This window comes from Cicer arietinum, chromosome 3, assembly GCF_000331145.2.
Source record: "Cicer arietinum cultivar CDC Frontier isolate Library 1 chromosome 3, Cicar.CDCFrontier_v2.0, whole genome shotgun sequence".
NCBI classification, from domain to species: Eukaryota; Viridiplantae; Streptophyta; class Magnoliopsida; order Fabales; family Fabaceae; genus Cicer; species Cicer arietinum.
Genome location: NC_021162.2, coordinates 60,124,020 through 60,141,829, shown reverse-complemented (window position 1 = coordinate 60,141,829; position 17,810 = coordinate 60,124,020). Strand labels below are relative to the sequence as shown.

Genomic DNA, 17,810 nt, shown 5'->3' with positions numbered 1-17,810 from the left:
TTGTGAAATTTTCAAGCAAATTACTATGCTACTTAATATATAAGCGGCAAGGAATTGACCAAATTTAAAAATAATAAAACTGCAATTCAATATATAAGGAGCAAGGAATTGGCCAAATTCAACAACAATAACACTTAGTAGAATATTTTTTTCAAATAGATATGAGCAAAGGCAGATTACCAGGAATTAAAAAAATCAAGAAATCAGACTTGCAAACCAAACACTAATACACTTCAATTCATTCATTAATTACCACTAATTCCAATAAACCAAACCACTTATTCAAACATCTAATTTACTTCAATTCACCATTAAATTGTCAAAACTATTCAAGTTTGATAGATAGTCATTCATTTCTTATTTGTTTCACTTAGACAAGAAGGATTAAACAATAAGAAGTTGGAAATTTGGAAGTTGTTACCTATGAAACAATGAAGATGGAATGTTAGGGATTTCAATGAGTTGTGAAAAAACAAAACCAGAGAAGGAGGTATTATAATTTTGTTTGTGTGTATATTGTTATATTCATTGGTTCTACAATGTTAACAAGCGTTATCATTTTGTTTGTTGTCACTGATAAACTAAACGCTAAGTTTTCAACTGCATATATTTAGTTATTGTTTTATTGAATTTTTAAATATTGAAAGACAAATATTACAGACTATCAATTCCCCTTTAGTTAAGATTAGTATCAAAATTAAAGAGATTTCTGAAATTTTCAAGCAAATTACTATGTTTCTTCAGACTTAGTCTTCTACTCAATATATAAGCAGCAAGAAATTAGCCAAATTCAAATCTACTCAATATATAAGTGGCAAGAAACTAACCAAATTCAAAAACAATAAGACTGCAATTCAGTATATAAACAACAAGGAGTTGACCAAATTTCAAAAACAATAAGACTGCAAGGCAATACCTTTATTCAACCATATTCAAGATATTTGTGAAATTTTCAAGAAAATTACTATGCTACTCAATATATAAGCAGCAAGGAATTGACCAATATTCAAAAATAATAAAACTGCAATTCAATATATAAACAATAAGGAATTGGCCAAATTCAAAAATAATAACATTGCAATGGACTGCCTTTTTTTCAAACATATATGAACAAAAGGCATATTACCAATAATCAAGAAAATCAGTAGACTTGCAAACCAAACACTAATTTATTACAGTAATTCACGAGTTTTAGTGCAAATTGATATATAAATAAAAAGACTACAATACAATTGATAACTATTAAAAATGAAACATAAAAATTATCATTAAATCATTAAATTTTGAACATCTATATTGTTGTTATCTATTTTAATGAATTTAACTACATAAAAGACAATTCATTTTCTTCTATGTCTTTTGAAGTAACCAAGGAAATAGACTTAATTAAGTCATATAACTAGATTATATATTGTTATAGCTGTTTTCATAAATACCAACACACCAAATGATGTTATATCATTCTTTATATCTTGAATGTTCATCGCCTAAAATTTTCAATTGAAATACATATTTGTATGTTATTTTATTTCCATAAATTATTTAAGTTAATTTATTCTTAGATTTAGCTTCCAATTTTTGTTTGCAGTTGCAAAAAACTTCCCTGAAAATTACTCTAACCAGAACAAAAAGAACTACTATATCAATTGAACCGCATAATTATGCAGAATTACTTTTTGACACTTGTATTGGAATACATGCTTCCAAACCCAAAAAAAACATCAAACTTTGCTAATTTCCTTCACTACTGTGTCATATGACGGACCTACTACTCAACATGGATTTAAATAACATGGTAATTTAATTTGCTGCCACCACACCCCTAAACACAATTCCCATTTTTGTTATTGTTTTTCTTACGTAAATTGAATTTGGAAACTCAAGAACTAACAACATAAAAAGAAGACGAAAGAAAAAAGAAATCAAATAACATAAAACATCATATATTTTTTTCAATCCGAACCATCATAAACAACAAACAAAATATTTGAAATAATATAACAAACTCAAACAACAACGCAATAATCTTTAAATCTTTATCAATCTTGATATTATGATTCTCAAAATTTACTCCATAACCTTCGGGAACACTATCCTAGAAAATTAAAATATATATTAAATTTTTAATGCATAATTTGTTGTCAATTACTACTCCCTCCAAATATAACTATATAAATAAAAATAGTAGTCGAAAAATAGACGTATTTAAACTAAATTTTTAATCAGATACATCAACATTTAAACTACCACTTTTATTTGTATTTTATTCTATAGGGTACAAATTGTGGAAGATTAATATTAAACAAAATCTTCTATTAGATGAAAAATAACAACCTTGCCATAGAAAATTTTTTGAAAAATTATATTGTATAGATTAATTATTTTTACTGATAATATGAGAACATGTAATAATATGAGGTGTACTATTAGTAAAAAAATGAGGTGCATTATTACAGTAAAAATGTGCAAGTTTCCAAGGCAAGTGAAGGGGAAGAAAACCAATGCTATTCTTAAATTTAGTAGATAAAAAAATGACTAAAATTTAAATAAACAAATAATAATAATTTAAACAACTAATTACATATTTATTACTATTAATAGAAATATTACAATAGATAAGTACTCAAGTTACAAATGTCACAATTGCCATAAAATAAAGCTTGTTTTATTATAATGTATAAATGGATTTAGATTTTCTGAGTCATTTTATTTATAGAGCCCTCTATATTCAATAATATTCTCTATCTCTTTCGCACTCTTTAAATTTGTTTCCCCTCTTAGTCTCTCTTGAACTTTGTGTAGATGATATGTGGACGTAATGGAACACCTCCAAGCCTAGATATAAAAAAAACTCAAGATTAGGACTTCAAAGAAAAAAGGATAATAATGTATATTCTAGTATTTCACAATTAATGGTTACTTTTTTTTACTAGTTAATCGTGGATTAATCAAAATTATAGAAATCAGATCATTATGCTGTCAAAGAAAAAGAAATCAAATAATTAAATATATCAAATAAATAAAATAATGGATTAATAATCGAAATTGAAGGTATACTGGTTTGGAGCATGTTTTACAAATTTGTTTAGTGCTCTTGTTTAAGATATACTCCATTGGAGCCTTTTTCTAAAAAATTATTAGTTTTTCCATTAAACTATATATTTATTTAAATTGATTTCCAGATGAACTTGATTGATTGAAGATAATAAATTTTAGAGACTAATCTTTTATTTCGTGAATTTTGAAATCAAATTTCGTGTAAGACTAAACTTGGACAATATTTTGGGAGTTAGTATTTAGTTTTGGGCTTCTATCTTGACCCAATGTAGCTTGTGGCCCGATTTGGATTATCCTGAAGCATATTGGATTGTTAGGATCTTGTGGTAGCTTTTGTGATAGGAGCTTAATCAAAGATAGTTGATCATCCACCTTTCAATCTTTACTTAATCTCATTTGTTATTATCAGATTATATTCTTCACTAGGAGAATGTATTGTATTTTTTTTTATTAAAAAAAAAAAGAAATTATAAATTTGGTCATAATTAACTCACATAATTGTGAATTTTTAGTTTGAAATCAAACGTTCAACCTAACAATATCGATATTTTGTCAATTGAACAATGACTTAAGGACACACTATATTGTATTTTATGTTGCTTGATATAGAATCTTTGAAGAAAGTTTTATCTTATGTATAAATTATGCGAAGAATAAAATATAAAGTTGTATTAAAATGAATTTTTAAATGATTGTTTAGTCATAAACATGATGAGGTATATTTTTTATAATGTTGATAAATGAAAAAATCTTACAATATTTCAAAAATATATTAATCTTTAAATGTTAAAGTGTGTTCAATTTTTTGGATATATTATAAAATAATTTTTATATATTATTTTGCATAATAATAATAATAATAATATTATTTTATCGTTTATGAATTGACTTATTTTTATATATAAATATTTATTATATATAATTTTATCTCTACTCATCAAAATATTTAGATTTCTCTATGTTTTTACTCCTAGGTTAATTTTCTTGTAATCTCTATTTTTCTTGTGATAAGACCGCATTTTTATGAAAATATATTTAACGATTTTTAAAATATATCACTTATCATATTTATTGTGTAAACAGTTAAATAATATTGTTTATAAGAAAAAATAGTGACAGTGATTAAAAGATAGTGAAATAATATTATTTTTTTATATAAAAAAATTAGTAAATACCATCGGAAGCTCAAAACAAAATGTCTAATATATCTATATCATCATTTATTAATTGAAGTATAATTTAACTATGCTAAAAAATAACTTTTATTAATAATGTTGAACATATTAAATGTATAGGTAAAGATTTTTATGTAGAAAATTGTTATGAAATAAATTAACTTCCTTATTTATTAATTTTAAAAATAAGCAAGTCGAAAATTGCCTTTTGCAGCGTTGCATATAACAAAGTGACGATGAAAATCGCGTTAGTTGTTGTGAGGAATGAGTTTCTTGCAGGGAATAATCGATTCCTTTAACTCTGTTTTCTCTCCGCATAACGAATCTTCTTCTTCTCAAACCAATTCACCAATGGAAGTTTCTCCTGCTTCTTCTTCTTCTTCTTCTTCTTCTTCTTCTTCTTCTGTTTCGAACGAACGCGTTGCTTACAAGCTCAAAGGATACTTCGATTTGGCCACACAAGAGATCGATAAGGCTGTTAGGGCTGAAGAGTGGGGTTTGATCGATGACGCTATTCTTCACTACAGGAATGCTCATAGGATCCTTCTCGAAGCTAATTCAACTCCTGTTCCTTCCTTCATCACTTCCACGTTCGTTCCTCAACTTCTTTATTTTTGCTGTTAATGTTGGCTTTTTAATTTTGGTCGATAAAAATTTATCATGAATTGTTTTTTTTTGGGATTTTTCGATTATTTGTGGCTTTTCGTTAGTTGGTTTGGAGGTGACAAAATATTATGAATCTTGTTAGGATTAACGGGGAATGTTAAGATTGAATGGCAAAATATTTTAATGGGTAATTCTTAGTTTAGTGCTAGCTGAGTTTTTTTTTTCGGACAGAATAAACAACTGTTATTAATTATTGAAGCACAAAGAAACATTATTATAACTTAATCTTTGTTTTAATTGAAGATTTATAGCTAGTTTAAATAACTTCTTAACAAGCATTTATGGAAAATTGGAAATAGTAGCTTTCTCATTTCTCCGTAAACACCTGTGAGTTTATAAGGACTTGTGTTGTAAGTGAGAACCATATATTTTTTTAATTGAAAATCTCTGATAAGCTAGTAGGTAGTGGGGGTTGAGTAGCTCAACTGGTTTGGGCTAAGGTTTGAAGGAGTGAAAGGACCAGGGTTCAAAAAAGAAGGATACTAATTTAACTAACATACTAACGTTTGCCTGGAAAAAAAGCTAGAAGCTAACATACTTTATAAATGTAGCATAGACATATATTAGATTGAAGGCATGATTTGGCAACCAACACGACACCGACGCATATGGTTTACATTCAATCAATTCCACTTTTTAAAAATTATCACTAGTGTCAATCTGTGTTTGTGTCTGTGCTTCATATGATCTTATGTTTTTGATGTTGTTTTTTCTGACTTGGATCTATGATTCTATGACAGTGAACAACAGAAGGTAAAATCATATCGTCAAAAGATATCAAAATGGCAGGGACAAGTTTCTGAAAGATTGCAGACTCTCAATAGACGAGCAGGTTTGCATCTCTTTAAGCAACCATCTCTTTTTCCCTTTCCATTATGACTTTTCCAAGAGTTCTTATTGTCTTTTTCGTCCTCCACTTGTTCCTATTCCTATTTTACCATTCCAGGTAGTGCAGTTGCCAATCAGGTATGCTATGATCTCTCTAAACTTGAAGTACAGAGTTTTTTCTTTAGCTCATTTTTGCATCAATGCAGTCGGTGCTTCTTAAAATGTACGGTGTTCTTAGCATAGTACTTATATAAACTGTCTGATTCACTGAACATTGGGAATTGGTACCGATTTTATGATTATATATGAACCTTTAATGTTCCTTTCCCTTTCCCCAAAAATGTTTGCAGAGCACCTCAAGCCTTGCACAAACTGCTGCAATTCCAACTAAACTATCAAATACTACGAAAAAAGTGACACAAAAGTATCCTAAAAAAAAAGATGAGGTGAATAAAGTTCAAAGCCCGAAATCTAATCAAACATCTGGTGCAAATTACGACACAAAATTGGTTGAAATGATTAACACTGCCATTGTAGATAGAAGTCCTTCTGTTAGATGGGACGATGTTGGTAAGAATCTATGCACATTTTATTTTTACTTTTATGGGTTACCATTTGTTTGATTCTTAGTATCGAAATGCAGGTGGTCTTGAAAAAGCAAAGCAAGCGTTAATGGAGATGGTTATTTTGCCAACTAAGAGAAGAGACTTGTTCACTGGTCTTCGAAGGCCAGCTAAAGGTATTGCATTAGAACCTCATCACTTTGGGTTATGTAATAGATAATGATGTCAATTCTAGAATAAAAATGCCAAGTGTTGAAACTGTTGAACCTTTTCGTTCTAGGTTTACTTCTCTTTGGTCCGCCTGGTAATGGCAAGACCATGCTTGCCAAAGCAGTGGCTTCAGAATCAGAAGCAACATTTTTTAATGTCACAGCAGCTTCCTTGACGTCAAAATGGGTACATCTTTATCTACATACCCTAACTTGTATTTGTTGAGTTTCATTTCATATCTTATGCTATAATGTGTTTATGTTAATTGTTAAGACTTGAGAAGTTTCACCATGATTAACTACTCAACAGGTTGGTGAAGGTGAAAAGCTTGTACGGACACTATTCATGGTAGCTATATCGAGACAGCCATCTGTAATTTTCATTGATGAGGTATCTCTCTCATCTATATGTTGTGTTTAACAGTTAAGTTTTCTCTTCCTGGAGTCATACTAGTTAAAATAGGCGAATTTGCCTGCGGAGAAGAAAGAAAAGGTTGCATGCTTCATGTCTAAATTTTATCCACTTCATTCAAATGATATTAGTTTTTCTTTTTTATCTGATAACAGATTGATAGTATAATGTCAACAAGGATGGCAAATGAAAATGAGGCCAGCAGACGATTAAAATCTGAATTTCTTATCCAGTTTGATGGGGTGACATCCAATCCTGATGATATTGTGATTGTAATTGGTAAGTATTACATCTGATAATAATCGTTCTCTTTCTGTAACGAGCATGGGTCTGACTTTTGAACCAATCTACTGGTAATAGGCAGAACAGCAGGTCTACCATGAATAGGGCTTTGGTTTAGATTCTTTGTAATATTTGCAGCCTGTCTACCATGAGAAGAGCTTTTGTTTATCTATTTTAGCATAGTTGCAGTTTCTCATCTTTGTTCCCCTTTGACAAATGACATTATATGGTTAAAATTATCTTCTAGGGAATGCTGGAATTTGAAAAAACTCATGAAAACATAATAACTTGACTTTTCTGAATACAGGTGCGACCAATAAGCCACAGGAGCTGGATGATGCAGTTCTTAGGAGACTGGTGAGAATTTCTTCATTGTCCTTAACTGGATTAAAAATATGATATAATTCCAAAACGTTATGTTATTGTTGCCAATGTGAAGTGGAGAATAATTTATCACTTGGAACTAAACGATCGTCTGTTCTAACTTTATTAGAAAAATGTGTGCTAGAGCGTGTGTTGCCGACACTCTTCATTTTATAATCACTTTTTCTAACACTTTTCTGATATGTTGCATAGAGAAACCTGTAAGTAGTAACTCCTCCAATAAGAAAGAAAACAGCAAAACAAATTGAAGCATATCTTGTAAAGAGTCATGCCATTTCCCCATTGAAATCTATGCATAATTATATATCATGGATAGTAGTCATAAAATTATAATGAACTTGAACCACATGTTTCTGCTTTACTAACTGTTTTTATTTTTACTGTGCTAGGTTAAGAGAATATACATACCTTTACCAAATGAAAATGTTAGGAAACTTCTGCTAAAACATAAACTCAAGGGTCAAGCGTTCTCTTTACCTAGTAAGCAATATGCTATTTTTTCCCTTGTTACTTCTTTTGATAAGGGAGAGTTTGTACGTTCTTTTATACACTTTTAATTTTGTAGATCGACATGCTTCATAAAATTAAGATCAAGAATTTATTTATTCTAATATGTTATTACTCACACTTCTTTTTTCTTAACTAAAAACTTTTGATTTTTATGTTACAGGTAGAGATCTAGAAATGCTTGTAAACGAGACTGAAGGTAAGTATAGATTGAGTCACGATCTGAAGGAAAGTAATATGTTGAGATATTATTTTCTTTTACTTTCTTTGTTTTTTTGTGTCCAAATATGACTGATATATTGTCTTGCTTGGTTTTCAGGATACTCTGGAAGTGATCTACAAGCCTTGTGTGAAGAAGCTGCAATGATGCCAATTAGAGAGCTGGGTCCTAACATTCTTACTGTCAAGGCAAATCAGGCATGCTAGATTCAAATTGCTTTAATTATCATTGCGGATTATTATTAATCTTGTAAGTGAAAACCTTAATTTGTTGTTAATGTTTTTCGGTTTTACCAGGTAAGAGGACTAAGGTATGAGGACTTCAAGAAAGCAATGGCTGTCATAAGACCAAGTTTAAACAAAAGCAAATGGGAAGAGCTTGAGAAGTGGAATGAAGAGTTTGGCTCAAATTAAGGTCTTATTCACAGAACATGCTATGATGGGAGCATGTGCATAAAATTCAAATTAAATGTATATTAACTGAAATAGAGCAAGATAAGGGCATCAAGGTTTGTTGATAATCAAGTTGAAGCTATTTGTTTAGAGAGCTACTTTTAACTCGCCATATGTTTCTAAAAAACCAGTGTCGTCCGTAAGTATGCATTCAGAAGGAAAAATAATCATGTTCTTCTCTGGGAGTACAGATCCAATGGGAAAAAAAAATTGTTTTTCTGGATGTGTACTTCTGAAATATATGACGGTGAAAAAAGAAGCTTCCGTTTGTTGATGGCTATGATGTGAAATCATGTAGCCTTGAAGGCTTTGTTCTGAACTTAACAGACCTGCACATTACATACAGCCTTGAATGGAATGGCTACCAATATATATATGTACATTATATAATCATATTTTTAAACTTCCATTTTTTGTTTGTTAGAATATATGAAATTTCATATCATATCAATATTTTATATGATTAAATATCTTATGATAGTATGGTTACACATTATTTGAGTGTTTTTCAAATGATAGTGAAAATCCAAAGTAAGCTACTGCATCTTATTGTATTGAAAATAAGGGAAATAATATAAAATGAAATTGATTATAAACTTGGTCATAAGCCATGAAATGCTCGAGCTAAGCAATGAGCAGAGTTGACTTGTCTTTTAGTTATAATTGGATATTATTTTTTCTACATTTATTAATTTTATTAATTAGATACAATCAATCTGTCCTCAGATAAAAGATAAAATTTTAAAAATTTAGTTCAATAGTAAAAAATCAAGGATCATATTAAGTTAATATTTGGATTTGGGTGTATGTACATTATTGAAGATTTTGTCTTAGATGTTTAGCTGTTTAATGGGGAAGGGAATAAAAAATCTAGATAGAATAAAAATAATTTACAGAAGATACCTTAATTAATTTACAACATTTTGATGTTATTATTTAACTAAAACATTAATTTGGAAAGACAAATTTGAAACATCAAAACACAAAATAAGCAAATTTCAAATTGGTAAATATTGCTTATAAATAAGGGACTAAGGGTTATCAAAGGATATTGGTAGTATTTATTATTCATTTAGAGCGAGGGGAAGACAATATGCTATATATTTTCCTATGATGCATGAGTAATTTTAAAACTGTAAAATAGTGGACCGGATATTTATTCGGTATTTGTACCTGGACGTGATATTCTATTTTTTATATTATTTTATTACGAACCACATAATATTTATTCGGTATTGGTATATGTACGCGGTATTCTGAGCTTTATATTATTTTATTATGAATGATATTGATGATTTTTGTATATATTAATATATTATTATATATATTTGAGTTAATTAATTATTGTAAGCAAATACAATTTGCGATCCTTTAAATTTTTATTGTGATTTTGTATTATAAATAAACAATTTAATTTTTTTAATTAAATTATATAAAAAATTATATTTAACTTTCTCAATCAAGCTATATATAAAAAATTATTTTCGTCAATACCTTAATTTTTAATAAAAATGATGTATTTCGTAATTTTACCAATACCGATACTATCATAATAGATATTCACCCATAGATATTTGAATTCCGCTACAAAGCAAAGTAGGCAATCCCAAGTTATTATCAAATTCTCAAGTTATTTCATACTTTAGGATGTAATGATGAATTATCATGGTTTTATCATAAAAATATTCTCAAGGTTTTGTTTTGGTTAGGTAATTATGAGAGAAGTTTCATTTTCAACAATTGGAAGTTAAGTTAAAGCTTACTCAAGATATGATGCATTTTCTCGGTTTTACATATTTCATATACCAACTTCTTACAATAAGGAGACTGAAATGAATATAGTAAAAATTCAAAATTAGGATGAAGAATTTACTGGTGAAGTTTATAAAAAGTATAAAATATTTCTAAATTTTTTTAGAAAGAGAAGGCAAAAGTCCAACAAAAAAGAAAAGACTACAAAATTAATTGAACAGTTTTAGATATACAAGTTTCAAAAATGTATCAAAAATAATTTTGTAAAGATCACTAAGAGGATTCTCTACAATAAAGCTTGTAGTCAAAGTATATAGAAAAGTTAAAAGAGACGAGTCAATCAACATATTTATTTTCCTTCATTTAGATATGAAAAATTTAGACATGTCAATCATGATTCAAAAGCTTATGAATGCGTTACTATTAAATGAAACATTTCCACTAAACTTACAAGTGTTTGTAACTATATCTATAAGCATTTTAAAGTCCCTATCTTCAATACGAAGTGAGATATGTTCTCTCTAAACCAACTCCAAACCAACATACATGTCCCATATTTAATTGAGAATGGCATGCATATTTCTAAAAGAATTAGTTGATGTCAAACTGATTTCAAGAAAATATTTCTTGATGATGGGGAAAAGAACTATGATATACATAATCATATATGGTAGTTGCTTAGTTTTGAATTTGTAGTATTTAACAAAAAATTTATTTTTATTTGAAATTAAAACTAGAGAAAAAAAAAATACACACTATTATACTACATCAACTAAGCAAAGTTAAAAGCAGTTATTTTTAAGCTATAATATACTATTACTCTTTTTGAATTTTAAAAGTCAGACAATTTTGATCTTTAAAAAATAATATTTTTGTCCCTTTAACTAACATAGTTTGCATAAATCACATCCTTTTGATTTTGACTCAGCCACCACTTACATGAACATATCTTTTTAATTATAAAATGTCAGCTATGATTATTTTAATCCATTTGGATTTAAAACAATTAATATTATTTTAAAATTATAAAACATAAATTAAAATAAATAAATAAAAAAACACAAAAATAATGATAATTTATTTCTCGCTTTCTATCCTTCTTTAGTTTTTTTTTATTCACCTCAGGTAAACACTTTATAATTTAGCAAATGATAATTTATTTTAGTTAAATAATGTATGAATTGTTATTAATATTTTAGTAGGTAAAAATATATACAGTCAATATATGTCACATAATGCAAAATAATTAGTTTTTGAATAATTTAATAATGTAAAAAATAAAATAAAAATTGTCAGAAGTGGGATTTGAACCCACGCCCTCTTTCGAAGACCAGAACTTGAGTCTGGCGCCTTAGACCACTCGGCCATCCTGACTTCTTGTCTTAATTTTCTGTTAATCATATCAGTATTTACTTAATGACACTCTAAACCCACTATCCCTGAAAAATGTGTAATTTTGTGCAAGTCCTTCGATTTTATATTTTACTAAATATTGGTATGTTTTTACTAAACAGTGCAATATATATATATATATATGTTTAAAGAAAAAAATTGTTTACATTTCATAGTACTATATATATGGTTGGAATGAGAATCAATATTTTCAGTTTTACATGTTGTATTCTTATGCTTCTTTAATGTTCATGTTTTGGGATCACAAATAATGGATGATCATATTCTTTCCGTGGATTTTAACATGGACCATCACTACTTGTGTTTATAGTGGGCTAAAACTTTAGTGTAATTTTATAACTCTTAAGATTAAACTTCTAATCTTGAAGAAAAGTCTTCAAGTATGTTTTTAAGGTTAAAAGGGTAATTTCAAAACTCTAAGATTTTATTATATATGTAAAGAGTTATAAAGTAGTTTAGTGGTTTGGATAAAAACATAAGGATTAGAGTTACAAGAAAGTCATGAGTTCAATTTCTTCTACTAACAAAAACTAATAATTAATAATTTTGTCTTTTAAAAAAATATTAGTACATCAAAAAGAGATATATCATAATCTTACCGCAAAGTGATAGGCCAAAAGTTAGAGTCAAACATTTAAACTCATTGACCACTCATATATGTTTAGTTTTTATTTTATTTTATGAAATGATAAACACTATTAAAAATTTATACGTATAATTACGAAATTTCGAATTTATATTCATAACATGATAGTTTATCTTAATAGTTAGTAAATGCTCTTTATTAATGAATGTCTAATTCGTAAATTTTTTTTATCAACAAATACTAAATTTACTAATTGTTATCAATCCAAATTTGAACCTCAATTTTGTAACTCCTGATATACTAGAATTGAAAAGATATAAAAGAGAAAATTACATTAAGCCTAAGATGAAGTAAATAAGCATCTGTTTGGCTGACAAAACTTGTTGAAGTATTGAATGGCTCAGATGAACAAACATTTGTAGTCCTAGTGAGATTGTAGTGATCATTAACATCATTATGAGTGGCAGATTTTGGATAACTAATTGTTCTATCGCAAACCTTTATGTTGCTTACAAAAATTTAAATTTGAACTCACAATGTATACACAAATGCAGTGAGAGAATGAGTAAAGTGGAATAAATGACCACTTACATTAAAATATTGTTCCTTCAAAGTTTCTTTGGTCCTATCATTTTTTTCACTACACCAAACCAAAAATCATCATATTTAATTTCTAATTAAAGGTGATATTTGAAAGAGACAGTTTGCATAAGTGATCCGTATAATGTAATTATATATTAAGCATATTTTTTAGTATAATTTTTTAACTATTTAAATAAATACTTTTTAAAGGTACTAAATTTAATAATTTACATTGATAAAATAAATATTAACTAAAACGCCAAAATACATGGTGGTAAGCATAGAAGTTTAAGCTTATATCTTTGGTATTTTGGTGAAATTGTCGGAATTATCTTGAACTATGATGATTATGCAAAAGTTACAATTTGCAAGTCAGGACTTGCATAATTGAATTGAAACGAAGAGTTCTTGCGATTTTTTTTTAAAGTAACATAAAGATGTTCATTAATTTTAATTGATAAGGTACATTGAAGATAACATAAATCAAAGTCACTAAAAAATAAAAATAATAAATCTACGAATAAACTTACAGCATCTAAATCAATAATATATAACTGTAAAATATCTATAAATGTTGACATAATTAATCAAAATAATTAGAATATTTATCTTTTCAAATTTGAAGTGTTGACGACCTTTTATTTAAATAAAAAAATGAAGAAGATAAACAATACAAAGTTGTAATATGAATCTGAATGGATATTTGTGTCATCAACTAAGTTTTGTACATAGCCAATTGAGCAGTGATAGATGTACATCAATATCCATATCCATATATAGAATACACTCATTTAGCAATACACTCATTTAGCACCCCATTGTTAGTGGTTGATAGTAAAGAAAGAAAACAAAATTTAAATAATAAATAAAATTATTTTTATATATTAATCATTTTATTGAAGTGTCAAATGAGTATCACTAAATATTAGGTGTAGACCAAAAATTCCTCTAGCCAATTTAGCCGATATATTTATAGTACTAATCTTGTTAACACGTTAATTACTCATACATAAAACTAATCCAAAAAGGTAGATTTTACATAATTATTCTTTCATAACGTTGTGAAGTAACAAGAAAAAGGACTACGACATTTACTCTAGTCACAAGCAAAGGGAGTGAAGCTTTTGTGAAGTCAAAGAAAACGCAGGAGCTTGATTTGTAATTTTGTACCACAGTGTTATTGTTGGAATAAAATAAAACGAGTCAAAATAAGTAGGTAGTGATGCCAACGTCGTACACGTATGAAAATGTTTTCTTTTCAAATTCAAAATTGAGCTCCCTCTATATTAACGTGATTAAAATTATCAATTGAGTTGTATTTATGGCACTACATATGAAAAAGTTTATTGCAGCTGTTACATGATCATAGTTATATTATGATGTGCAGTCCACTTTCCACTAGTCATAAATGGATCATATGACAAGCACATGTAGGTCAAACACCAACATAGCAATTCGCAATAATTTCTCTTTTGAACAAGTTTTGGCCTCGATGTCCTTTAACATCACAGACACTAAAGTTGGTATTGTTAGCCACTTCTTGCCAGCAATATGTTTCAACATTTCCTAAATATATATTGAAGGAATAAATAATACATACATATTTTTGGTAACTAGAATAAATAATATTATGTATAAAGATAGAAACACATTCTTTTTTTTTTTTTGAATAAAAGTTTAGCTTAAGGATGGCAGGGACATTCTTTTTTGAATATGTGTGGACACCAACCACATATTATTAGATTTAAGTCTTAAATTATATTCATAATACTACTTTAAAATAAAATACGTCAAGTTTTCATATATTATTTATATATTATTATAATTGGTTTATAATATTAAGTCATTGATCATGCAATTAGAGATCAATTTGTGAAACTAAGTGGTTAGTTAAAAGGGTTAATAGATTAATTAAAAAATAAATCGTTTAAAATAATTTGAATTTAAATGTTCACTAAAATAACTTTTAATCACATTTTCCTTACCGAATTATAGATTATCGAAGTAAATTTTTAAAAAAACTTAAGAGTTAAAAAAAGTGAATATTTGGAGCAGTTACTAGGTAACAAACTCATCAGAACCAGTACATCGTGCAACAGAGTACTCTATGGGGGAGATAAAATTGCTGGACTATATGAGTAAAGATAAATATTTGAACATAAATATAGATAAATAGTGTTTGGCACACTTAAAAAAAAATAAAGATAAAAGAATATTAAAATTAATTAAATTATATATTTTTGTGTGAGTATGTTTGTGTCCAAACAATCACTTAAAATTCAAATTGAGCAGAACTGCAAGGCTCTTTACACTGTCATATACGTTGTGCAGATTAACCACTTGCAGATTGGTTTTTGCTTTCAACACTTTTCTTCCATATTCTTTCTCTTCCCCTGTTTTTTTTTCTAACTTTTTTATTTACAATTGCCAAATGTGTTGTCTTATGTAGATGATATTTATATTTTAAGGTATATTTACATATTCATACATAAATGATAAAGATTAAAAATATATAATCATCTCATAATCTAAAATAATAGTTAGTTTTGTAACATTATGGTGTCTTAAAAAAAAATTATCAACTATGGTGTCTTAGTTTTTACTATTCAATGAGAAAATTTTGTTCATCATTTCAGTCACATAAAAAATAATTTTCCCACGTGAATAATAAAATTTTACAAAAAATATCATGAGAAAAATTGTAATTAAATAGGTGAGACTATCAAACTTTTCAACTGGTTACAGTATACTGGCGGCTACTGCTAGAAGACAATACATGAATGAAATTAAATTAATCTAACTTTTTTTGTTCTCTTGTTGTTTTCTCGTGTAAACAAAAAAAAATTATTTAATCAATAATTGTTTCAATTATTTTTTTTTTAACAATTTAAGTTCAATCATCTAATTGTTTAATAATTATACGTCATGAATGTAAAAAAAATTAATAAATAAATTTTTATTTTATAAAAAATTTCAACAATTTATTTTTAGTTCCAATATAAAAAATTACATTTCTAATGTCACAAAATAAACTTGCAAATTAACAACAAAAACAAAATTAAGCAACCAATAAAAATATCATAAATATCTTACGGATAATAAAGACTAAATATAATAAAATTATAATGTGATTCTGTGGACGCGCGGTACCGTAAAAAGATAGACTCAAAATTGGTAGAAATTTTGTATTCTGTTTCTGAAACGACAAAAGAAAATAGATAGCAATTGATAATGAGACACGAAAATGATGGAGAGAAAAGAAAGGAAAAAAGAAAAAGAAAGATACCAAGTATTGTAAAACTGAGAATAGGACATAAGAAAGAGAAAAAAGGGAATTGATGAAAAGAAAGGCAAAGAAGGCAACGAATGCCACGACCTCACTATGCATTTCCAGCTGTGAACAAATCATGTTTGTCCCCCCCTTATGCCCCATCCCTCTCACATGCTCTTAATAACTCTACTTATCCTTTCCTTACATTTTATATCACTGTGTATTTTTAATCTACAATATGTGAGATACAATTGTTAATTGTTATACTCTACTAAGCAATTCATTGAATTTTAAGACAATACATTTTTTTTTTCTAGTATAGTCATTACACTAACAAAATGTCACTTATATATAAAAACTGGTCAAATATATGTTTTGATAAATATAAAAAAATTTAAAAAAGTATAATTATAATAAAAAAAAGTTTTGATATAAAAAAATTACAAGTTAGGATGATTTATATTCAATAACAATTGTTTACTAGTACAAATATATATACATGATTAATTGAGAGTGATTTATACAAGAATGAAAAGAATGTATAAAAATAAAATATATTGATTGATCAAATTCTTACTAAGTAATAACCATGTATAAAAAAGTAGGTGATTATTATCAAAATATTTTCTAAACGAATAACATTTTTCATTAATCAAGTGATAAGAATGTTGGATACTGAATTTGAGTTAAAATTGAATTGTAGGGGTAGTAATTCATGTTGATCCGTTATTAAAATAATATTTAGTTAGATTATAGTTACTTTTTAGTTGAATTTGACATTAAAGTCTCTTTTGAATGTAACCAAGCAATATGTAATGAGTCCAACTCGCAAATAAGGGACACATTTTTTATCTAGGACATACCAGTATAAAAAAAGGGATTATAGGTGAGTGACTATTGGAACTCACATACATCTTTCTAAGGCCATACAATGACAAACATATCACAAAATCTCAGTTGCACATTGGCAACCGTTATCGTCTATCATCAAAGGCATGTGTCAAAAATCAAATAATGATTCGTCAGTATTGGATTATATAGTTCATAATCCCAACATATTGTTTCAGTGAACCTTATTTGACATCTTATAAAAGGAAATTTGGTGTAGGTTGAATGTACACAATGTTATCCCCCTAAAGTCTCCAACTCAGAGACACAAATTTACTTGATTATCGAACTGCGTAGGTACATCCCTCGACAATACTCACTATACAACCATTATTCAAGCCCACTTAAAATCGTAATATATTTTTCAATAAAAAAACTAACATTTTTTTTTAAATAGCTCAGTTTGTATAACTCATTTTATAATTTTTCAATCAAAGAGTTTAATAAAAATCATTCTCTTTAATTGAACATCTGAAAAAAAATTATTAAATAGATTCAACTAACAATCCAATATAATTATATTTTAACGATGTTCATTTATTTTAATAAAAACTAGTAAATAG

General features: G+C 27.5%; 1 protein-coding gene and 1 non-coding gene across 2 annotated transcripts; one reads left to right on the top strand and one right to left on the bottom strand.

Annotated features, from left to right (window-relative positions):
- Window positions 1-4,425: 4,425 nt before the first annotated feature.
- Window positions 4,426-9,251, top strand: LOC101504340 (uncharacterized). The gene is made up of 13 exons (XM_004492594.4): window positions 4,426-4,822; window positions 5,639-5,730; window positions 5,845-5,864; window positions 6,077-6,296; window positions 6,370-6,465; window positions 6,570-6,685; window positions 6,809-6,889; window positions 7,066-7,189; window positions 7,500-7,549; window positions 7,966-8,056; window positions 8,247-8,282; window positions 8,403-8,500; window positions 8,600-9,251. Exons 1-13 carry the CDS (start codon window positions 4,497-4,499, stop codon window positions 8,714-8,716), a joined length of 1,467 nt encoding a protein of 488 aa, XP_004492651.1. The 5' UTR covers window positions 4,426-4,496; the 3' UTR covers window positions 8,717-9,251.
- A 2,546-nt stretch (window positions 9,252-11,797) lies between these two features.
- TRNAL-CAA (transfer RNA leucine (anticodon CAA)) lies at window positions 11,798-11,881 on the bottom strand. The gene has a single exon. It is a non-coding gene; the product is annotated as a tRNA-Leu (tRNA).
- Between the last annotated feature and the right edge of the window lie 5,929 nt (window positions 11,882-17,810).